Source organism: Bufo gargarizans, chromosome 1 (assembly GCF_014858855.1).
Source record: "Bufo gargarizans isolate SCDJY-AF-19 chromosome 1, ASM1485885v1, whole genome shotgun sequence".
NCBI lineage: Eukaryota > Metazoa > Chordata > Amphibia > Anura > Bufonidae > Bufo > Bufo gargarizans.
The window spans coordinates 738,011,614-738,035,576 of NC_058080.1; the positions used below are offsets into that span (position 1 = coordinate 738,011,614).

At 47.0% G+C, this 23,963-nt stretch overlaps 1 protein-coding gene across 1 annotated transcript; it reads left to right on the plus strand.

The window, feature by feature from the left end:
* Positions 1–20,485: 20,485 nt before the first annotated feature.
* LOC122930370 (uncharacterized protein K02A2.6-like) lies at positions 20,486–23,725 on the plus strand. The gene has a single exon (XM_044283722.1). The coding sequence runs from the start codon at positions 20,558–20,560 to the stop codon at positions 23,723–23,725; it is 3,168 nt and encodes a 1,055-aa protein (XP_044139657.1). The 5' UTR covers positions 20,486–20,557.
* Positions 23,726–23,963: the final 238 nt, after the last annotated feature.

The following is a 23,963-nucleotide window of genomic DNA, read 5'->3' on the forward strand; positions in this document are numbered from 1 at the left end:
CCTGTTTCTAACGATTCCATTCTAGCTGATTCTATAGTGAACAGGCAAGATTGCCGATTCCAGAGGACCTCCTTCTAACACCTCTGCAGGTTACATTTCTGAGTATACAGGAGGACCTCCTTCTAACACCTCTGCAGGTTACATTTCTGAGTATACAGGAGGACCTCCTTCTAACACCTCTGCAGGTTACATTTCTGAGTATACAGGAGGACCTCCTTCTGACAACTCAATTGTAGCCGATTCTATAGTGAATAGACGAGATTACTGACTCTAGGAGGAGACCCTCCTCCTAACACCTCTGCAGCTTATATTACTGATAATAAAGAAGGACCTCCTGCTACCAACTGCATGTATTCCTTCCGAGACATAGGGTCCGTGAGCAGGCCATATATCCCAGAGCGGCAGCAATCGTTTCCCATGACAATACAAGTCTGGAACAGTAGTCCCGTGGGTGACTTCTATACAGATGAGGCTAGAATTGAGTGGGCAGAAGGAGGTCCTCCTGTATTTTCTGTGGCTTACTGAATTCATATTGGCCCTCTCTGAACACATGAAGGGTGTGTTCACGCGGTGGACGTGGTTTCAGAAGTGGTGATGTTTTATTGGCAAAACCACACAGTCATTTTGCCACAAAATGGCCGCGCTGTGTGAACACAACCGTAAAACTCTAAATTTGATCATGTTTTGAAAAATTTATGGGGTCATTTATTAAGACGCCAATACTAACCCTGCGCTGGTGCTTGATGCGCCTAACCCGGTGTACAACAGCCTGAAATGTACACCAGCTCCGTTGCTGCCTTAGACTTAGATCATTTTCTACGGCAAAAACTGGCTTAGGAAATTATAAATGAGACCAACTCCATTCCTCCTTTTTTTAGAACCAGTGTAAGTGATTTGAAAGGGGTAGAAGTCTCACATTTTGCTGCAAATCACCTGTCACAACCAGACAGCTGAGAAGCTCTGACAGAGGCCTTTCAGAACCTCCTCCTTGAATTTCTGTGTTGTGGTATTCAGCTCCTCCTCTCGTCAGCCTCTCTCAGCTGTCATGTCTTAATTGCTTCCCTTTAAATGCCTCCCCAGAATGCTTTTCTGGGCGGCTTATATTTCTTCCTGGAGTGTGTGTGCACGCTGATCTGTCCTCCTGTTTGCTTCAAAGCTAAGTGTACTTTTATATGTTAATATCTGTTTGCTGGATCCCAGATGACCCTGACTCCCTCCGTGTCTTGTGTAGGGAGCCGGTGGTCGTGTCCCCTCACTATAGTAGGGTGCTCAGGGCTTTATAGTCAAGGTTCGTGGATATGCAAACCTCCACCATTAGGATCTTTGCATAGGCTGAGCAGCCAGGGAAAGTGCCAGGTCTTCTGCAGGGGTCTCCCTTGGTTCCTTAGTTTTTGGATCCAGCGAGTCGTTTATACATGTTGCTTTGCCTTGTTACCTGTACACATTCCGTGACATTATAAGCCGCCAAAACCGTCTTAAGCATGGATCCGGTTTCACTTTTGGCTGAACGCTTCCAGGGTCTTTCATTGGAGGTAGCTGACCTCCGTAAGACTTTGTCTCAGCTCCAAGTGACCGGTTCAGCTTGCGTTCATGGAGCTTGTTCTGAGCCTAAGATCTCGCTCCCGGATACGTTCTCCGGGGGTAGTGAGAATTTTGTGCGTTTTAGAGAGGCTTGCAAACTCCATTCTCGCCTTCTTCCCCATTCTTCTGGTGATGAGGAACGGAGGGTGGGGATCATTATATCGCTGCTCAGGGGTAACGCTCAGTCCTGGGCCTTTTCGCTGCCGGAGGGGGCACGGCCCCTCCGTTCAGTGGATGAATTCTTTTTAGCCCTGGGTCAGATATATGATGATCCGGATCGTATTGCTCTGGCGGAGTCTAGACTACGTCTCCTATGCCAGGGTAAACAATCCGCTGAAATATACTGCTCAGAATTTCGGAGTTGGGCAGCTGATACTGGTTGGAATGATGCTGCACTCCGAAGTCAATTTTGCCATGGTCTTTCAGAGGGATTGAAAGATGCATTTGCCTTTCATGAAAGGCCTATTTCTTTGGACTCTGCTATGTCTCAGGCCGTTCGTATTGACAGGCGTCTTAGAGAGAGAGGAGAGATCTCTCTTTCCTGTCATACTCGGTCCCAGGACTGTGCAGCGGTCCCATTCTCTGCGCAGGGGTCTCAGTCGCTGTCAGCCCCTTCTGAGCAGGAGCCCATGCAGCTGGGGTTGATTGCTTCTGACAATAGAAGATTCAGCCCGCATGAGAGGGTTTGTTTTTGTTGTGGAGGTATTAATCATTTGGCAAATATTTGTCCCTCTAGGAGATTCAGGCAGTTCTCTGGGTATAATAAAGAAACAAAGAGGAAAAAATCTTTGAAAAATGTTCCGTCTGTTACTATTGGCAGGATTGAGGCGGAAATTGAAGATTTTCCGTTTGCTTGTAGTTCCCGTTTTGTCCTGCCGGCTAGGGTGGCGCTAGAGAGCAAGAACATTTTTTGTGAGATTTTTGTGGATAGTGGAGCAGCGGTTAATCTCATTGATAATCACTTTGCGATAACTCATGGTTTCCAGGTGTGCGCTTTGAGAAAGGATATTCCTGTGTTTTCTATCGATTCCGCTCCACTTTCTCAGAAGTCATTAAAGGGCATAGTTCACAATATCCATTTAATTGTGAGTGATGCTCATGTTGAGGATGTGTCATGTTTCGTCCTTAGCGGTTTGCCGACTCCTCTAGTGTTGGGGCTACCCTGGCTCACTAAACATAACCCCACCATTGATTGGCAAGCAAGGCAAATAAATGGTTGGAGTGACTTTTGCAGAGAGAATTGCCTCACGACATCTGTTTCTGAGGTTGCTACTAAGACTGTACCATCTTTTCTCTCTGAATTTTCGGATGTCTTCTCTGAGAGTGGAGTTCAGGATTTGCCCCCGCACAGGGAGTACGATTGCCCTATTAATCTCATCCCAGACGCCAAGCTGCCTAAATCTCGTTTATACAATCTTTCCCAACCTGAGAGGATCGCTATGCGTACTTATATCTCTGAGAGTCTGAGAAAGGGACACATACGACCCTCAAAGTCACCTGTTGCCGCTGGTTTTTTCTTTGTTAAGAAAAAAGATGGTTCTTTAAGACCTTGTCTGGATTTCAGGGAGCTGAACAATATCACAATTCGTGACCCTTATCCGCTTCCTCTGATCCCGGACCTGTTTAACCAGGTTGTTGGGGCTAAAGTCTTTTCCAAATTAGATTTAAGAGGGGCATACAACCTGGTCAGGGTCAGAGAGGGGGACGAATGGAAGACGGCCTTCAATACCCCTGAGGGCCATTTTGAGAATTTGGTTATGCCTTTTGGGTTGATGAATGCCCCAGCCGTTTTTCAGCATTTCGTGAACAGCATTTTTTATCATTTGATGGGAAAATTTGTATTGGTGTATTTGGATGACATTTTGATTTTTTCTCCCGATTTCAAAACTCATAAGGAACATTTACGTCAGGTCTTGCTCATCCTGCGGGAGAATAAATTATATGCGAAACTGGAAAAATGTGTGTTTGCGGTTCCAGAAATTCAATTTCTGGGGTTTCTTCTCTCCGCTTCTGGTTTTCGCATGGACCCCGAGAAGGTCCGCGCTGTGCTTGAGTGGGAGCTTCCTGAGAATCAAAAGGCGCTGATGCGTTTTTTGGGCTTTGCCAATTATTACAGGAAGTTCATTTTGAATTATTCTTCTATTGTTAAACCACTCACTGATATGACCAGAAAGGGGGTAGATTTTTCTTCTTGGTCAGTAGAGGCGCGTAAGGCCTTTTCTGATATCAAGGAGAGTTTTGCTTCCGCTCCCATCTTGGTGCAACCTGATGTTTCATTACCCTTCATAGTTGAGGTTGATGCTTCTGAGGTGGGTGTGGGGGCGGTCTTGTCTCAGGGTTCCTCTCCTGCCAATTGGCGACCGTGTGCCTTTTTCTCAAGAAAACTCTCCTCCGCAGAGAGAAATTACGATGTGGGAGATAGGGAATTGTTGGCCATCAAGTTGGCTTTTGAGGAATGGCGCCATTGGCTAGAGGGGGCCAGACACCCTATTACCGTATTTACTGACCATAAAAATCTGGCCTACTTGGAGTCAGCCAAGCGTCTGAACCCGAGACAGGCCAGATGGTCGTTGTTCTTTTCTAGGTTTAATTTTGTTGTCACGTTCCGTCCTGGAGTTAAGAATGTGAAGGCAGATGCCCTGTCACGTTGTTTTCCGGGAGGCGGGAATTTTGAAGACCCGGGTCCCATTTTGGCTGAAGGTGTGGTGGTCTCTGCTCTTTTTCCTGAATTGGAGGCAGAGGTGCAGGCAGCCCAGTCAGAGGCTCCTGATCTTTGTCCTCCTGGGAGGTTGTTTGTGCCTCTCGCTTTAAGACACAAGATTTTTAAAGAACACCACGATACGGTCCTTGCTGGGCACCCGGGGGTAAGAGCCACACTGGATCTCATCGCTCGGAGATTCTGGTGGCCTGCGCTTCGTAAGTCGGTTGAGGGTTTTGTGGCAGCCTGCGAGACTTGCGCTCGTGCCAAGGTCCCTCATTCACGACCATCAGGTCCTCTCCTTCCCTTACCCATTCCTTCCCGTCCTTGGACACATCTGTCCATGGACTTTATCACGGACCTGCCTCGTTCCTCGGGGAAGACTGTGATTCTGGTGGTGGTGGACCGTTTTAGCAAAATGGTGCATTTCATCCCTTTTCCTGGTTTGCCCAATGCTAAGACGCTGGCGCAGGCATTTGTTGATCACATTGTCAAGTTGCACGGTATTCCTTCAGACATAGTCTCTGATAGGGGCACGCAGTTTGTTTCCAGATTCTGGAAGGCTTTCTGTTCTCGCTTGGGGGTTCGGTTGTCATTCTCTTCTGCTTTCCACCCGCAGTCGAATGGCCAGACAGAGCGCGTCAATCAGAATCTGGAGACATATCTGCGTTGTTTTGTGGCGGAGAATCAAGAGGATTGGTGTTCTTTTTTGTCCCTTGCTGAGTTTGCTTTAAATAACCGTCGTCAGGAGTCCTCTGATAAGTCACCATTTTTTGGTGCATATGGGTTTCATCCACAGTTTGGGACTTTCTCGGGAGAGGGGTCTTCTGGTTTACCTGATGAGGACAGATTCTCCTCGTCTTTGTCATCTATTTGGCAAAAGATTCAAGATAATCTAAAGAGCATGAGTGAGAGATATAAGCGTGTGGCTGATAAGAGACGTGTGCTTGGTCCGGACCTGAATGTTGGTGATCTGGTGTGGTTGTCTACCAAGAATATCAAATTGAAGGTTCCCTCCTGGAAGTTGGGTCCTAGGTTTATTGGGCCTTACAAAATCCTGTCTGTCATCAATCCTGTTGCATACCGTCTTGATCTTCCTCAGACTTGGAAGATCCATAATGTTTTTCATAAGTCCTTATTGAAACCTTATGTTCAACCCATTGTACCCTCGCCTTTGCCTCCCCCTCCGATTATGGTTGATGGGAATCTTGAATTTCAGGTCTCTAGGATTGTGGATTCTCGTCTTGTCCGCGGTTCTCTTCAGTACCTTGTTCAGTGGGAGGGGTATGGTCCTGAGGAGAGGATGTGGGTCCCAGTGACGGACATTAAGGCCTCTCGTCTCATCAGAGCATTCCATAGGTCCCATCCTGAGAAGGTGGGCTCTGAGTGTCCGGAGTCCACTCGTAGAGGGAGGGGTACTGTCACAACCAGACAGCTGAGAAGCTCTGACAGAGGCCTTTCAGAACCTCCTCCTTGAATTTCTGTGTTGTGGTATTCAGCTCCTCCTCTCGTCAGCCTCTCTCAGCTGTCATGTCTTAATTGCTTCCCTTTAAATGCCTCCCCAGAATGCTTTTCTGGGCGGCTTATATTTCTTCCTGGAGTGTGTGTGCACGCTGATCTGTCCTCCTGTTTGCTTCAAAGCTAAGTGTACTTTTATATGTTAATATCTGTTTGCTGGATCCCAGATGACCCTGACTCCCTCCGTGTCTTGTGTAGGGAGCCGGTGGTCGTGTCCCCTCACTATAGTAGGGTGCTCAGGGCTTTATAGTCAAGGTTCGTGGATATGCAAACCTCCACCATTAGGATCTTTGCATAGGCTGAGCAGCCAGGGAAAGTGCCAGGTCTTCTGCAGGGGTCTCCCTTGGTTCCTTAGTTTTTGGATCCAGCGAGTCGTTTATACATGTTGCTTTGCCTTGTTACCTGTACACATTCCGTGACATCACCTTTGCGAAAAAATCTGAGCCAAATGTACACCTTAAAGTGGTATATATTTGGCAATAAATGACCCCCTTACCTTTGTTTTTATGTATGTGTGAAAACAAGCAGAATGGAATTTTTTCTGTTGAATCGATAAAAATGTATATGAAAAAATGATATAAGAAATTCATAATTCTAGTAAAACCGTTTCCTGAATTAAGAATGCAAAGAATTTAATAAGTAACATCAAGAACAGGAGAACCTCCACCTAACAACTCCATTCTAGCCTCAACCCTGGAGGAATGGCCGATACCAGAGAGAACAAGAGCCCTGACTACCGACCAGGACCTGCCCAGTATCTGCTGCACTGCCAGAGCTGAAGGACCTGGGGTGATGTCACTGTCATGTGATCAGTGCAGGGGGCAGGGCTTATTAGAGTATACAAGGTGGTAAAGGACCTGTGAAGATATACAGACGTGGACAAAATTGTTGGTACCCTTTGGTCAATGAAAGAAAAAGTCACAATGGTCACAGAAATAACTTTAATCTGACAAAAGTAATAATAAATTAAAATTCTATAAATGTTAACCAATGAAAGTCAGACATTGTTTTTCAACCATGCTTCAACAGAATTATGTAAAAAAATAAACTCATGAAACAGGCATGGACAAAAATGATGGTACCCCTAGAAAACACAGAACATAATGTGACCAAAGGGACATGTTAATTCAAGGTGTGTCCACTAATTAGCATCACAGGTGTCTACAACCTTGTAATCAGCCATTGGGCCTATATATATGGCTCCAGGTAATCACTGTGTTGTTTGGTGATATGGTGTGTACCACACTCGACATGGACCAGAGGAAGCAAAGGAAAGAGCTGTCTCAAGAGATCAGAAAGAAAATTATAGACAAGCATGTTAAAGGTAAAGGCTATAAGACCATCTCCAAGCAACTAGATGTTCCTGTGAGTACAGTTGCACATATTATTCATAAGTTTAAGATCCATGGGACTGTAGCCAACCTCCCTGGACGTGGCCGCAGGAGGAAAATTGATGACAAATCTAAGAGACGGATAATCCGAATGGTAACAAAAGAGCCTAGAAAGACTTCTAAAGAGATTCAAGGTGAACTTCATGCTCAAGGAACATCAGTGTCAGATCGCACCATCCGTCGTTGTTTGAGCCAAAGTGGACTACATGGGAGACGACCAAGGAGGACACCATTGTTGAAAACGAATCATAAAAAAGCAAGACTGGAATATGCCAAACTACATGTTGACAAGCCACAAAGCTTCTGGGAGAATGTCCTGTGGACAGATGAGACAAAAATCGAAGTTTTTGCCAAGGCACATCAGCTGTATGTTCACAGACGAAAAAATGAAGCATATCAAGAAAAGAACACTGTCCCTACTGTGAAACATGGAGGAGGCTCTGTTATGTTCTGGGGCTGCTTTGCTGCGTCTGGCACAGGGTGTCTTGAATCTGTGCAGGGTACAATGAAATCTCAAGACTATCAAGGAATTCTAGAGAGAAATGTACTAGCCAGTGTCAGAAAGCTTGGTCTCAGTCGCAGGTCATGGGTCTTGCAACAGGACAATGACCCAAAACACACCGCTAAAAACACCCAAGAATGGCTAAGAGGAAAAAATTGGACTATTCTAAAGTGGCCTTCTATGAGCCCTGACCTCAATCCTATTGAGCATCTTTGGAAGGAGCTGAAACATGCAGTCTGGAAAAGGCACCCTTCAAACCGGACACAACTGGAGCAGTTTGCTCATGAGGAGTGGGCCAAAATACCTGCTGAGAGGTGCAGATGTCTCATTGACAGTTACAGGAAGCGTTTGATTGCAGTGATTGCCTCAAAAGGTTGCGCAACAAAATATTAAGTTAGGGGTACCATCATTTTTGTCCATGCCTGTTTCATGAGTTTATTTTTTTACATAATTCTGTTGAAGCATGGTTGAAAAACAATGTCTGACTTTCATTGGTTAACATTTATAGAATTTTAATTTATTATTACTTTTGTCAGATTAAAGTTATTTCTGTGACCATTGTGACTTTTTCTTTCATTGACCAAAGGGTACCAACAATTTTGTCCACGTCTGTAACTATTGTGAGGTGTATGGTTACAGCTGAGCTCCACCCCCTGCACTGATCACATGACAGCGAGGTCACCCCAGGTCCTTCTCCACCTCGCCGCCTTTCCCTTGCTGAGCCCTGCCCCCCACACTGACGTATAGGAAATATAGACAGTTAAAGGGTTTTCTCACCTCAGACATTTAGGACATATTGTAACAGCGGCTGCTGTGCGCCGCTGTTCCCCCGTTTACCACAGTTGTCCCGGGCACCGTGCTCAGTGGTGATTCACCGCTGCAGCCCTGGGCTCTGTCTGTATAGGTGCTGTGGTTCTGAGGATCCACTCCACAGTTCTCTCTCAGCCCTGGCCACAACATGCTTGCTGCTGGTTTCTTGCCGCTCTTCCCTAAGGGTCGGCACGTGTCACTTCCTGGGCTTTATGGGTTAGGTCATGTGACCTCGGTGACAAACCCTAGCCCTCCTGCACATATTTAAGTGGCTCTGCCCTCTTCCCAGATGCCTCAGTGTTAAGGTCCTTGTGTTTACTATGTTCCTGATACTCACATTTGTGTCTGACTTATACTTCGTTCCTGGATTCTGCTAACTGTCTGATCCCAGCCTGCTTGCCTTGACTCTCCTGTTGCTGACCTGGATTGCCTGACCTAAGCTGCCTGCCCTGATCTTTTGCCTGTCTGACTACGCCTCTGCCTCATCCTTCAGTCCTGCACTGTTGCTCCTCATAACGTCTCCACCTGCCTGACTACGTGTGTACTACTGGTACCTTACACGGGTACCTCCTGGTCCGCCTGGACTAGCTGCCTCGTGTGCCTACCCTCACCTGGTGTTCCCCTCAGGAAAGTCTATCCCCACCATTAGTGGTACTGTGAAGAATCGAGGGGTTCACTTAGACAACACCCTTAGAGGAGGTAGGACACGTGGCACAGTGGGTTCACATCCGCTGGTTCGTGACACATATCCACAGGCTTAAAGTTGACCTGGTTTTCAAAAACATTACTGCAGTGAGATATTTCTTGTTAACAAACCTCAAAGCCTGGATATAGTGGACAGAGGGATGGGATCAGGGACCCCGGTTCTACGGATGGTCACAGGTCCCCGGAGGACAAGGGCAGAAGGATAGCTGGAAGATTACATACCTGATGACAGAGGTCTCATGTACACAATAGGCTAGACCAGTGTTTCCCAACCAGTGTGCCTCCAGCTGTTACAAAACTATAACTCCCAGCATGCCCGCACAGCCAAATGCTGTCCGGGCATGCTGGGAGTTGTAGTTTTGCAACAGCTGGAGGCACACTGGTTGGGAAACACTGGGCTAGACGACCTCCTCACTAGGTACACTAGCACAGAGATCACATCATGTCCCGACCCTCATTTATTCCCCCCCCCCCCCCCCAGGGGTCATTACGGAGGAGATCTCTGACCTTTCTACCTTTCTAGCAAAGAAAAGATGATGTCCTTTAAAGAGAACCTGTCACCATGAAATGTGCTGCAGGAGAAAGGTTCTCTCACATTCAGACATTTGAGATGTAGTACCGCAGAGTGGGTACCACCATTCCCACACCCTGCTACTGTCTCTCAGGGCTGGCCTCAGGTCACATGGCACCCTGTGCGAAAAGTCTTTTTGGTGCCCCCTCCCCCAAACACACACCTCCACAACCATTATAGGGTATTAAACACACTACATTAGTAGCATCAATTTAAAATGTTAATAACTCTATGCAGACAAGAATGCACAGATAATGTATAAAGGGCAGCACGGTGGCTCTGGGGTCAGTGGTGGTTCAGTGGTTAGCAGTGGCTCAGTGGTTAGCGGTGGCTCGGTAGTCAGTGGTGGCTCAGTGGTTAGTACTGGTGCCTTGCAGCGCTGGGGTCCTGAGTTTGAATGTGACCAAGGACAACATCTGCATGGAGTTTGTATGTTCTCCCACACATTCCAACATGACAAAACACAAGGCCAAGTCGACCTGTCATTGGCTACAGCAAAATAAAGTGAAGGTTCTGGAGTGGCCATCTCAGTCTCCAGACCTCAATATCATTGAGCCACTCTGAGGAGACCTCAAACGTGGAGTTCATGCAAGATAGCCCAATAATTTAGGGGAACTGGAGGCTTTTTGCCAGGAAGAATGGGCAGCTTTACCATCTGAAAAGATAAAGAGCCTCATCCACAACTACCACAAAAGACTGGATACCGGGCCTGAGCTCTGCAACCTGGTCACATGGTGCCCTGCCTCTGCTTCCTCCTTGCTCCAAGAATGCGTGCCGTTCATTGTTCACGTGTTCCTGAAGCTTCAGTAGCACCTACCATGAATGTGTCAGTCAAGCACTGAGTTTCCTTTACATATATACCCTACACATGTAGAGGCTTAAATATACTTTTTACATTTAGTCCTAGACTACTGATTGCCTCATCTTGCCATGTGTTTTTTAACAAATAAATTAAAACTTAATTTTTATTGGTTCTTTTATTTTACTAATCTTATCTAACCTAAATTATTTAAAACTTTTATCAGGTGTTCCCTCATTGCGATGCTATATTGTTATTATTAGTCACTAATCTGGTGGCTGAGCGCTAGCTCCAGATTTTGCCTGACATCTATTTGTGCCTTCTTTGTATTGCACTCATTGGGTTCACCTAATACTTAAAATCTTCTCATGCACTACCCCCCGACATGTTTCGTCAGCTAACTGGCGTCTTCAGGGGATCGGGCAGTGTGCAGTGTTAGCTGGCAAAACATGTCGGGGACACAACCCCGACAGACACAACCCTGCCCTCCCCCACCCCTATTCAGGATGGCAGAGCAGCAGGGGTGCACAGAGTGTCAGCTATAACATACAGCTAACACTCTGCTTATCAGCAGATTAACCCTTTCCATACCGCGGTCCGCTGTATGGAAGGGGTTAACCATCGGGCAGCTGCTCTGCTGTGGCAGTGGCCCAATGGTTGAAGTGTAAATCCTCCTATCCTTCAGTATGGCCAAGCGGTAGCACAAACACCCCTTTCCCCCACCATTCAGGATGGCCGGCGCACCCTCCCGCCCCCTTTCAATATGGCAGAGCGGCAGCGGTGCGCATAGCGCCAGCAATATCATACAGCTAACACTCTGCTTGTCGGCAGTTTAAACCCTCCCATGCAGCGGTCCGTAGGGACCGCTGTATGGAAGGGGTTAACAGGGCGCCAGCTATGGCTTCATCCCAATTGTTACCATGGCAACCGGGCGCCTTCACAGGCATCCGGCTTGCCATAGTATATCCAAGCCTGATCATGCTCCTGCTAAAGGCCGGAGCCTGATCAGGATTTAGTGTGAGTCCAAAACACTGCACTACACTGTATAGTATACTGGTCATCGGTGTGGCCATAGGACGCCAACTTCTCTGCCTTTCTGTGACTCTTCCAGTCTCTCTGTATCTCTGATACAACCTGCTGATGACACCCTCTGACACTCTAAGCTCAGTGGAAAAAATAATAGAGAAGCAGCACCACTCATCCCAATCCGGGAAAAAACATACCGATTGTTGAAGAGTAGATGGTGCACGCGGATAGAGATCCAGGCTAAGGGTCCCATTCAAATGTCCAAAGTAAAAGAATCTGGTTGTTTTACTCAAATAGCAGCATAATCACGGCGACGTTTCGACCATAATCGTTCTTTCTCAAGCAGTGTGAACATAATATAACGTTGTGCCTTAAATAGTGTGTGTTGTGGGAGTACCCCATCGCCTCCCTAAAGTGGGAGTGTACCACTAAAAGTATCCATGTTACGTATCTTATAAAACAAATAGTATTCCCGTATATATAAATCGCATAAATTCATACACTTACATTACGTGTGCAGCATTCCTGTGAGGTCCCACGCTGTACATGGAAAAGGCGTGTCCCCGCTCCAACTGCTCATGCGCCGTGCCCTCGCATGTATTGCACAACAGCCAATGAAAAAAAAGGGAGGTCACGGGTATTGCCGTCGTCAGCTGTTGTCAGGGGGAGGAAGCAATCTCCCTGGTGACGGAGACGCTCCCCAACCAAGGCATCTAGCCAAGGAGAGCTCCACCCCTAGACCTCACATACTATTGGGACATCAATGAACCAGATCGCTCCCTAATTCCAGAGGCTATATAATGTTGAAGTATTTACAGTACAGACCAACTGTTTGGACACACCTTCTCATTCAAAGAGTTTTCTTTAGTTTCATGACTATGAAAATTGTAGATTCACACTGAAGGCATCAAAACTATGAATTAACACATCTGGAATTATATACATAACAAAAAAGTGTGAAACAACTGAAAATATGTCATATTCGAGGTTCTTCAAAGTAGCCACCTTTTGCTTTGATTACTGCTTTGCACACTCTTGGCATTCTCTTGATGAGCTTCAAGAGGTAGTCACCTGAAATGGTTTTCACTTCACAGGTGTGCCCTGTCAGTGTCACAACCAGACAGCTGAGAAGCTCTGACAGAGGCCTTTCAGAACCTCCTCCTTGAGTTCTCTTTGTTGTGCTGTTCAGTTCCTCATCTCGTTAGCCTCTCTCAGCTGTCATGGAGTTAGACTGATTGCTTCCATTTAAATCCCGCCCCATGGTGCATTGCTGGGCGGCTTATACTTCCTCCTGGAGTGTGTGTGCATGCTGACCTTGTTTTCCTGTCTTCTACAAAATTAAGTGCTGAACATTTATCTGTTATTTTGTGTTTGCTGGATCCCAGGTGACCCTGACTCCCTCCGTGTCTGGAGTAGGGAGCCGGTGGTCGTGTCCCCTCACTATTGTAGGGTGTTCAGGGGTTATATAGTCGAGGTACGTGGATATGCAAACCTCCACCTTTCGGATCTTTGCATAGGCTGAGCAGCCAGGGATAGTCTCAGGTCTTGTGCAGGGGTCTCCCTTTTGGTTCCTTAGCTTTGGATCCACTCAGTCATATATGCATGTTGCTTTGTCTCGTTTCCTGTACACCGTCTGTGACATTATAAGCCGCCAAAACCGTCTCAAGCATGGATCCGGTTTCACTTTTGGCTGAACGCTTTCAGGGTCTTTCATTGGAGGTAGCTGATCTCCGTAAGACTCTTTCTCAGTTTCTAGTGACCGGTTCAGCTTGCGTTCATGGAGTTTGTTCTGAGCCTAAGATCTCGCTCCCGGATACGTTCTCTGGGGGTAGTGAGAATTTTGTGCGTTTTAGAGAGGCTTGCAAACTCCATTTTCGCCTTCTTCCCCATTCCTCTGGTGATGAGGAACGGAGGGTGGGGATCATTATATCGCTGCTCAGGGGTAACGCTCAGTCCTGGGCCTTTTCGCTGCCGGAGGGGGCACGGCCTCTCCGTTCAGTGGATGAATTCTTTTTAGCCCTGGGTCAGATATATGATGATCCGGATCGTATTGCTCTGGCGGAGTCTAGACTACGTCTGTTGTGCCAGGGTAGACAGTCCGCGGAGATATACTGCTCAGAATTTCGGAGGTGGGCAGTTGATACTGGTTGGAATGATGCTGCGCTCCGAAGTCAATTTTGCCATGGTCTTTCAGAGGGATTGAAAGATGCATTTGCCTTTCATGAGAGGCCTATTTCTTTGGACTCTGCTATGTCTCAGGCCGTTCGTATTGACAGGCGTCTTAGAGAGAGAGGAGAGATGTCCCCTTCCTGTCATACTCAGTCCCAGGACAGTGCAGCGGTCCCATTCTGTGCGCAGGGGTCTCAGTCGCTGTCAGCCCCTTCTGAGCAGGAGCCCATGCAGCTGGGGTTGATTGCTTCTGACAATAGAAGATTCAGCTCGCATGGGAGGGTTTGTTTTTGTTGTGGAGGTATAAATCATTTGGCAAATATTTGTCCCTCTAGGAGATTCAGGCAGTTCTCTGGGAGTAATAAAGAAACAAAAAGGAAAAAATCTTTTAAAAATGTTCCATCTGTTACTATTGGCAGGGTTGAGGCGGAAATTGAAGGTTTTCCGTTTGCTTGTAGTTCCCGTTTTGTCCTGCCGGCTAGGGTGGCGCTAGAGAGCAAGAACATTTTTTGTGAGATTTTTGTGGATAGTGGAGCAGCGGTTAATCTCATTGATAATCACTTTGCGATAACTCATGGTTTCCAGGTGCGCACTTTGGGAAAGGATATTCCGTTTTTTGCTATTGATTCCGCTCCACTTTCTCAGAAATCATTAAAGGGCATAGTTCACAATATCCGTTTAATTGTGAGTGATGCTCATGTTGAGGATGTGTCATGTTTCGTCCTTAGCGGATTACCTACCCCTCTAGTGTTAGGGCTACCCTGGCTCACTAAACATAACCCCACCATTGATTGGCAAGCGAGGCAAATAAATGGTTGGAGTGACTTTTGCAGAGAGAATTGCCTCACGACATCTGTTTCTGAGGTTGCTACTAAGACTGTACCATCTTTTCTCTCTGAATTTTCAGATGTCTTCTCTGAGAGTGGAGTTCAGGATTTGCCCCCGCACAGGGAGTACGATTGCCCTATTAATCTCATCCCAGGCGCCAAACTGCCTAAATCTCGTTTATACAATCTTTCCCAACCTGAGAGGATCGCTATGCGTGCTTATATCTCTGAGAGTCTGAGAAAAGGACACATACGACCCTCGAAGTCACCTGTTGCCGCTGGCTTTTTCTTTGTTAAGAACAAAGATGGTTCTTTAAGACTGGATTTCAGGGAGCTGAACAGTATCACTATTCGTGACCCTTATCCGCTTCCTCTGATCCCGGACCTGTTTAACCAGGTTGTTGGGGCTAAAGTCTTTTCCAAATTAGATCTAAGAGGGGCATACAACCTGGTCAGGGTCAGAGAAGGAGACGAATGGAAGACGGCCTTCAATACTCCTGAGGGCCATTTTGAGAATTTGGTTATGCCTTTTGGTTTGATGAATGCCCCAGCCGTTTTTCAGCATTTCGTGAACAGCACTTTTTATCATTTGATGGGAAAATTTGTATTAGTGTATTTGGATGACATTTTGATTTTTTCTCCTGATTTCAAAACTCATAAGGAACATTTACGTCAGGTCTTGCTCATCCTGCGGGAGAATAAATTATATGCGAAACTGGAAAAATGTGTGTTTGCGGTTCCAGAAATTCAATTTCTGGGGTTTCTTCTCTCCGCTTCTGGTTTTCGCATGGACCCCGAGAAGGTCCGCGCTGTGCTTGAGTGGGAGCTTCCTGAGAATCAGAAGGCGCTGATGCGTTTTTTGGGCTTTGCCAATTATTACAGGAAGTTTATTTTGAATTATTCCTCTATTGTTAAACCACTCACTGATATGACCAGAAAGGGGGTAGATTTTTCTTCTTGGTCAGTAGAGGCGCGTAAGGCTTTTTCTAATATCAAGGAGAGTTTTGCTTCCGCTCCCATCTTGGTGCAACCTGATATTTCTTTACCCTTCATAGTTGAGGTTGATGCTTCTGAGGTGGGTGTGGGGGCGGTCTTGTCTCAGGGTTCCTCTCCTGCCAAATGGCGACCGTGTGCCTTTTTCTCGAAATAACTCTCCTCCGCAGAGAGAAATTACAATGTGAGAGATAGGGAATTGTTGGCTATCAAGTTGGCTTTTGAGGAATGGCGCCATTGGCTAGAGGGAGCCAGACACCCTATTACCGTATTTACTGACCATAAAAATCTGGCCTATTTGGAGTCAGCCAAGCGTCTGAACCCGAGACAGGCCAGATGGTCTTTGTTCTTTTCTAGGTTTAATTTTGTGTTCACGTTCCGCCCTGGAGTTAACGTGACAGGGCATCTGCCTTCACATTCTTGTTTTCCGGGAGGCGGGAATTTTGAAGACCCGGGTCCCATTTTGGCTGAAGGTGTGGTGGTCTCTGCTCTTTTTTCTAAATTGGAGGCAGAGGTGCAGGCAGCCCAGTCAGAGGCTCCTGATCTTTGTCCTCCTGGGAGGTTGTTTGTGCCTCTCACTTTAAGACACAAGATTTTTAAGGAACACCACGATACGGTCCTTGCTGGGCACCCGGGGGCAAGAGCCACACTGGATCTCATCGCTCGGAGATTCTGGTGGCCTGCGCTTCGTAAGTCGGTTGAGGGTTTTGTGGCAGCCTGCGAGACTTGCGCTCGTGCTAAAGTCCCTCATTCACGGCCATCAGGTCCTCTCCTTCCCTTACCCATTCCTTCCCGTCCTTGGACACATCTGTCCATGGACTTTATCACGGACCTGCCTCGTTCCTCGGGGAAGAATGTGATTCTGGTGGTGGTGGACCGTTTTAGCAAAATGGTGCATTTCATCCCTTTTCCTGGTTTGCCCAATGCTAAGACGCTGGCGCAGGCATTTATTGATCACATTGTCAAATTGCACGGTATTCCTTCAGACATAGTCTCTGATAGGGGCACGCAGTTTGTTTCCAGATTCTGGAAGGCTTTCTGTTCTCGCTTGGGGGTTCGGTTGTCATTCTCTTCTGCTTTCCACCCGCAGTCGAATGGCCAGACAGAACGCGTCAATCAGAATCTGGAGACATATCTGCGCTGTTTTGTGGCGGAGAATCAAGAGGATTAGTGTTCTTTTTTGTCCCTTGCTGAGTTTGCTTTAAATAACCGTCGTCAGGAGTCCTCTGATAAGTCACCATTTTTTGGTGCATATGGGTTTCATCCGCAGTTTGGGACTTTCTCGGGAGAGGGGTCTTCTGGTTTACCTGATGAGGACAGATTCTCCTCGTCTTTGTCATCTATTTGGCAAAAGATTCAGGATAATCTAAAGAGCATGAGTGAGAGATATAAGCGTGTGGCAGATAAGAGACGTGTGCTTGGTCCGGACCTGAATGTTGGTGATCTGGTGTGGTTGTCTACCAAGAATATCAAATTGAAGGTTCCCTCCTGGAAGTTGGGTCCTAGGTTTATTGGGCCTTACAAAATCCTGTCTGTCATCAATCCTGTTGCCTACCGTCTTGATCTTCCTCAGACTTGGAAGATCCATAATGTTTTTCATAAGTCCTTATTGAAACCTTATGTTCAACCCATTGTACCCTCGCCTTTGCCTCCTCCTCCGATTATGGTTGATGGGAATCTTGAATTTCAGGTCTCTAGGATTGTGGATTCTCGTCTTGTTCGCGGTTCTCTTCAGTACCTTGTTCATTGGGAGGGTTATGGTCCTGAGGAGAGGATGTGGGTCCCAGTGACGGACATTAAGGCCTCTCGTCTCATCAGGGCTTTCCATAGGTCCCATCCTGAGAAGGTGGGCTCTGAGTGTCCGGAGTCCACTCGTAGAGGGAGGGGTACTGTCACAACCAGACAGCTGAGAAGCTCTGACAGAGGCCTTTCAGAACCTCCTCCTTGAGTTCTCTTTGTTGTGCTGTTCAGTTCCTCATCTCGTTAGCCTCTCTCAGCTGTCATGGAGTTAGACTGATTGCTTCCCTTTAAATCCCTCCCCATGGTGCATTGCTGGGCGGCTTATACTTCCTCCTGGAGTGTGTGTGCATGCTGACCTTGTTTTCCTGTCTTCTACAAAGTTAAGTGCTGAACATTTATCTGTTATTTTGTGTTTGCTGGATCCCAGGTGACCCTGACTCCCTCCGTGTCTGGAGTAGGGAGCCAGTGGTCGTGTCCCCTCACTATTGTAGGGTGTTCAGGGGTTATATAGTCGAGGTACGTGGATATGCAAACCTCCACCTTTCGGATCTTTGCATAGGCTGAGCAGCCAGGGATAGTCTCAGGTCTTGTGCAGGGGTCTCCCTTTTGGTTCCTTAGCTTTGGATCCACTCAGTCATATATGCATGTTGCTTTGTCTTGTTTCCTGTACACCGTCCGTGACAGTCAGGTTTAATAAGTGGGATTTCTTGCCTTATAAATGGGGTTGGGACCATCAGTTGCCTTGTGGAGAAGTCAGGTGGATACACAGCTGATAGTCCTACTGAATAGACTGTTAGAATTTGTATTATGGCAAGAAAAAAGCAGCTAAGTAAAGAAAAACGAGTGGCCATCATTACTTTAACCCCATAGGGACACAGCCTTATTTCACCTTAAGGACCAGGCCATTTTTTGCAAATCTGACCACTGTCACTTTAAGTGCACATAACTTTAAAACGCTTTGACTTATCCAGGCCGTTCTGAGATTGTTTTTTCGTCACATATTGTACTTCATGACAGTGGTAAAATGAAGTCAAAAAAATTATTATTTTTGCACAAAATAATACCTAATTTACCCCAAAATTGCAAAAATTAGCAAATTTCAAAGTTTCAGTTTCTCTACTTCTGTAATACATAGTAATACCCCCAAAAATTGTGATGACTTTACATTCCCCATATGTCTACTTCATGTTTGTAGCATTTTGGGAATGATATTTTATTTTTTGGGGATGTTACAAGGCTTAGAAGTTTAGAAGCAAATTTTGAAATTTTTCAGAAATCTTCAAAATCCCACTTTTTATGGACCAGTTCAGGTTTGAAGTCATATTGTGAGGCTTAGATAATAGAAACCTCCCAAAAATGACCCCATCTAAGAAACTACACCCCTCAAGGTATTCAAAACTGATTTTACATACGTCGTTAGGTGTGATGTTGTGATAGATCACTGTGACCTTTACCCTTTTTCTCCTGATGCATGATGGGGGAGGAGGAGCTGTACCAGGAAGTCAGACAGTGTGTGTGAGGGGAACTGGAAGCAGACACATGAGGCTACTTTCACACTAGCGTTCGGGTTTCCGTTCGTGAGCTCCGTTTGAAGGAGCTCACGAGCGGACCCGAACGCAGCCGTCCAGCCCTGATGCAGTCTGAATGGAGGCGGATCCGCTCAGACTGCATCAGTCTGGCGGCGTTCAGCCTCCGCTCCGCTCGCCTCCGCACGGACAGGCGGACAGCTGAACGCTGCTTGCAGCGTTCGGGTGTCCGCCTGGCCGTTCGGAGGCGTGCGGATCCGTGCGGATCCGTCCAGACTTTCAATGTAAGTCAATGGGGACGGATCCGTTTGAAGATGCCACAATGTGGCTCAATCTTCAAGCGGATCCGTCCCCCATTGACTTTACATTGAAAGTCTGGACGGATCCGTCCCAGGCTATTTTCACACTTAGCTTTTTTTAGCTAATATAATGCAGACGGATCCGTTCTGAACGGAGCCTCCGTCTGCATTATTATGGGCGGATCCGTTCAGAACGGATCCGCCCGAACGCTAGTGTGAAAGTAGCCTTAGGCTGAGAAGGGATTACATCTGATAAGGACAGAAGCTGTTGGAATAAGACTCCTCCATGTAAGAATGCCATAATGTTCTGAGTAATAAACCTTGCTCTGGTTAAGTAGTACATCGGCCTGTGTGCGTAACTTGCTGAGCAGATACCGGCAGCATTGCCAGCAGCACCTGAGAGACACAGAGTGTCCAGGGGACATAACAGTGGCGACGAGGATTGTGGATTTTAGCACACATGGCCTTCATAGGGTTTATTCAACCATTTGATCCTGCAGCTGAGTCATGGATCTCCTGGGTGGAGAGGCTGGAACAGTATATGGAAGCGAATAATGTGACTGTTGAAAAGAGAAGTGCAGTTTTTCTCACTGCATTGGGTCAAGCTGCATATGGAACCCTCAGAGACCTTGTTTCTCCAGACAAGCCAGCCTCTAAGTCCCTGCCTGAGTTAATTCAGACGCTACATACACACTACAACCCGAAGCCGTTGGAAATCGCGGAGCGGTTTAAATTCTACGGTAGAAGGCAGCAGGCCGGGGAGGATATAAAGACATATATCATTGCTTTACGTAAACTGGCTGCCACTTGTCAGTTTGGAGACTACCTACAGACGGCTCTCCGTGACATGTTCGTCATGGGACTCTGCGACCCAGCCATACAGAAACGTTTACTCACAGAACCCGACTTGACTCTGACGAAAGCCACTGACCTTGCTACGGTCATGGAGTTGGCAACACGGGACGCCACCCTACTGAAGGCACCACCTACAACTCCTGCAAGCCGGGGTGAGGAAATATTCCACACTGCTATCACTCAACGCTCGAGACGCCCGTCCCCTGCCACTCAGCTTAAACCTCGCCACCCTCATTCTTCTGTCTCTGGGACCCCGACTTGCTACCGTTGTGGTAACACTACTCACAGTGCGCCTGCTTGCAAGTTCAAGGATGTCGTTTGTTTTCGCTGTGGGAAGACTGGTCATATTGGGCGCGTTTGCCGCAGCTCTCGCTCCCCGAACACTACCACTAAAGATAGACGTAAACAGACATTCCGTGTGGATATGGACAATAACGGTTTTAGCTCTGATGAGGAGAAATGTGTCCAGCATGTTGGACTGTTTCGAGTAGCTGGGAGTACTCCGGCGATTAAAGTGGATGTCACACTCAATGGCTGTCCTGTCTCCATGGATGTTGATACAGGGGCAGCTGTGTCTGTCATTTCATGGACTGATTTAAAGGCATCGGGTCTGTCCCTGCCGCTAAAACCTACAAAGCTCACGCTACAAACCTACAGCAAGGAACTACTACAGCCCTTGGGTTATGTAAAGCCCCTTGTTACATTAGGCAACCACAGTCAAAGTCTACGCCTTTATGTTGTAAGGAATGGAGGTCCTCCGCTGTATGGAAGGGACTGGATCAAAGCCCTGGGCATGCCTCCTTTTACCATTGGCCAATGTACATTGCTTTCTAAAGTAGACCATTGGGTGGAATCCCTGAAGTCACGTTTTAAAGAGGTTTTTGAGGACTCTTTGGGCACCGTAAAAGGAAAGATGGCCCACCTCCTCTTGAAGCCTGGTGCTACACCTCGTTTTTGTAAGGCAAGATCAGTACCTTTTGCCTTGCGGAAAAAAGTGGAAGCAGAGCTGGACCACCTATTGGCTGAAAAGATCATAACGAAAGTGGATAGAAGTGAATGGGCATCACCAATTGTGCCTGTCAAGAAAAAGAATGGAGACATTAGGATTTGTGGTGATTTCAGGGTAGCTCTGAACAACCAACTTCTTGTGGATCAATACCCATTGCCTCGACTTGAAGATTTATTTGGCTCACTGGCTGGGGGGCAAAAGTTTACAAAAATAGACTTAAAGCAAGCTTACCTGCAACTGCAAGTACACCCAGATTCACGCCATCTGTTGACCATTAACACTCATAAAGGATTATTCCAGTATAACCGCATGGTTTTTGGCATAGCCCCAGCTCCAGCCATCTGGCAGCGGATCATGGATGAGGTACTGGCAGGAATACCTTTCACCCAATGTCTACTGGATGACATGCTCATCACTGGTTCCACTGATGAAGAACACAGAAAGAATGTTGAAGCTGTGCTAGGGAGACTCCAAAAGTATGGTTTACGTGTCAATCTGTCAAAATGCGAATTTCTCAAGTCTCAACTGGAGTTTTGTGCCCACACGGTGGACCGTCATGGGTTACACACTACTGAAGAAAAGGTTAAAGCCCTTACCCATGCCCCTACCCCCCGGAATGTCACCCAGCTCAGGTCCTACCTTGGCCTCCTAAATTACTACCACCGTTTCTTGCCGAACCTAGCGCACCAGCTCTACCCATTACATCGCTTACTGGATGCAAGAGCTAAATGGATATGGACAGACAAATGTGAAGAAGCTTTTCGGCTTTCTAAAGAACTCATTCTGTCTTCTCGAGTTCTGGTCCACTATGATTTAAAGAAACCCGTCATCCTGGCTTGTGATGCCTCGCCTTATGGACTGGGTGCAGTGCTTTCCCATGTCATGCCGGATGGCAAGGAGCGCCCCATTTCTTTTGCCTCCAGGTCTTTAACCTCAGCAGAACAAAACTACTCCCAGATTGACAAGGAAGCTTTGGCCATTGTATGGGCCACAAAAAAATTTCACGCGTACGTCTATGGTCGGGAGTTCACACTTATCACTGACCACAAACCTCTGTTGTCAATACTGAACCCTCAGAAAGGAATTTCTACAACAACCGCATCTCGCTTACAAAGGTACGCTTTATTTTTAGGAGCTTATGCTTATTCGATCAGATACCGCTCCCATGATACCCATGGCAATGCAGATGCATTTTCCAGATTGCCACTAAGAGATGACCACCCACTAAGAGAGGTACGTGTAGTGGAAGTACACAGGCCACAATCTTGCATGTCCACCTCCCTGATTGCCAGACATACAGCCACAGATCCTTTCCTGTCTCAGATATTCTCTTATGTTCAGACTGGATGGCCAGGGAGTGTTTCAGGTGACTTTCGTCCGTACTTTGCCAGAAAATGTGAGCTTGTGACTAATGCTGGTTGCCTACAATGGGGCAATAGAGTGATTGTACCCCAGTACTTGAAATCAACCATGCTAAGGATACTGCATGAAGGCCATCCTGGTGTGGTGCGCATGAAGCAGCGGGCCCGGAGCTATGTTTGGTGGCCACAAATGGATACAGCAATTGAAGATTATGTTGCTCAATGTCCTGGGTGCTGTCAAGCCCAGCGACCCCAAAAGAGAGGAACCCTGCAACCTTGGCCATGGCCAACAGAACCGTGGTCCAGACTCCATCTTGATTTTGCTGGCCCCATCCAGGGTAAAATGTATTTGATCGTGGTAGATGCACATTCAAAATGGCCGGAGGTTTTTCAAATGCCTTCTATTACCTCAGCTGCTACCATTCTAGTCTTGAGGAAGCTCTTTGCTCAATTTGGCTTGCCTACAGCCATAGTCTCCGACAATGGAACTCAATTTACATCGCATGAGTTTCAATCCTTCCTTAGTGGTTTGGGTGTCCAACACTACAAAACAGCTCCTTATCATCCAGCTTCCAATGGGCTGGCAGAACGATTTGTGCAGTCATTTAAGAAGCACTTACTGTCCACTCTGGACCAGGTTGGACTGTCAGAAGAGAAGCTGCTGGAATTCTTGATCATGTACCGTAACACGAAACACGCTACTACTGGGCTGTCACCGGCTTTTCTTATGTTTGGCAGGCATCTCCGCACCAAACTTGATTTAGTTCGTCCGCAGGAGCAGTCACCAACACCTCCTCCGGGATTCCGTGCCGGTGATCTTGTATGGTCTCAGAATTACAGAGCTTTGCCTCCTTGGCTTCCTGGCGTTATTGATGGAACTCTTGGCAGAAGAATGTACCTTGTCCGCCTGGAGGAAGGCATTTGTGTTCGGCGACACCTTTCACAATTGAGGAAACGCATTTGCCGGCCACTAGTGACAAAACCGACCCTTCTTTCTGACCACCCACCAGAGTCTACTCTGAACTCTGCTGGTGACATATGGCATGGTGTCTGGTATGATCCCACAAGTTTACACCCAAACCCTGAACCGGTTGGTGACCATATTCCTGAGGAGCCCGGACATGTGCCTGCAGTTACAGAGACTGATTTGTCTGTGGGAAGCCCACTGACATCTCCAGTGCCTTTGACTGACTTTATTCCTCCCGGTGCTGTACCTCTGCGTAGGTCTACCCGTCAAAGACGTCAAACGCCTCGCTGGCAAAGTGCTGAAATCTTACGGGACACATTGGAGGTCAGGGAACAGAGACAAAGGGCTCATGAAGTGCTGCGGAAATCACAGAACTGAATTGGAGATACTACTTGCTGAACGGATCTCGCTTGCCTTGTTATGTTATGTGTTCAACATTTTGTTCTCTTGTTATGTTTTTTTTTTTTTTTTTTGGGGGAGGAAAGGAGGTGTGATGTTGTGATAGATCACTGTGACCTTTACCCTTTTTCTCCTGATGCATGATGGGGGAGGAGGAGCTGTACCAGGAAGTCAGACAGTGTGTGTGAGGGGAACTGGAAGCAGACACATGAGGCTG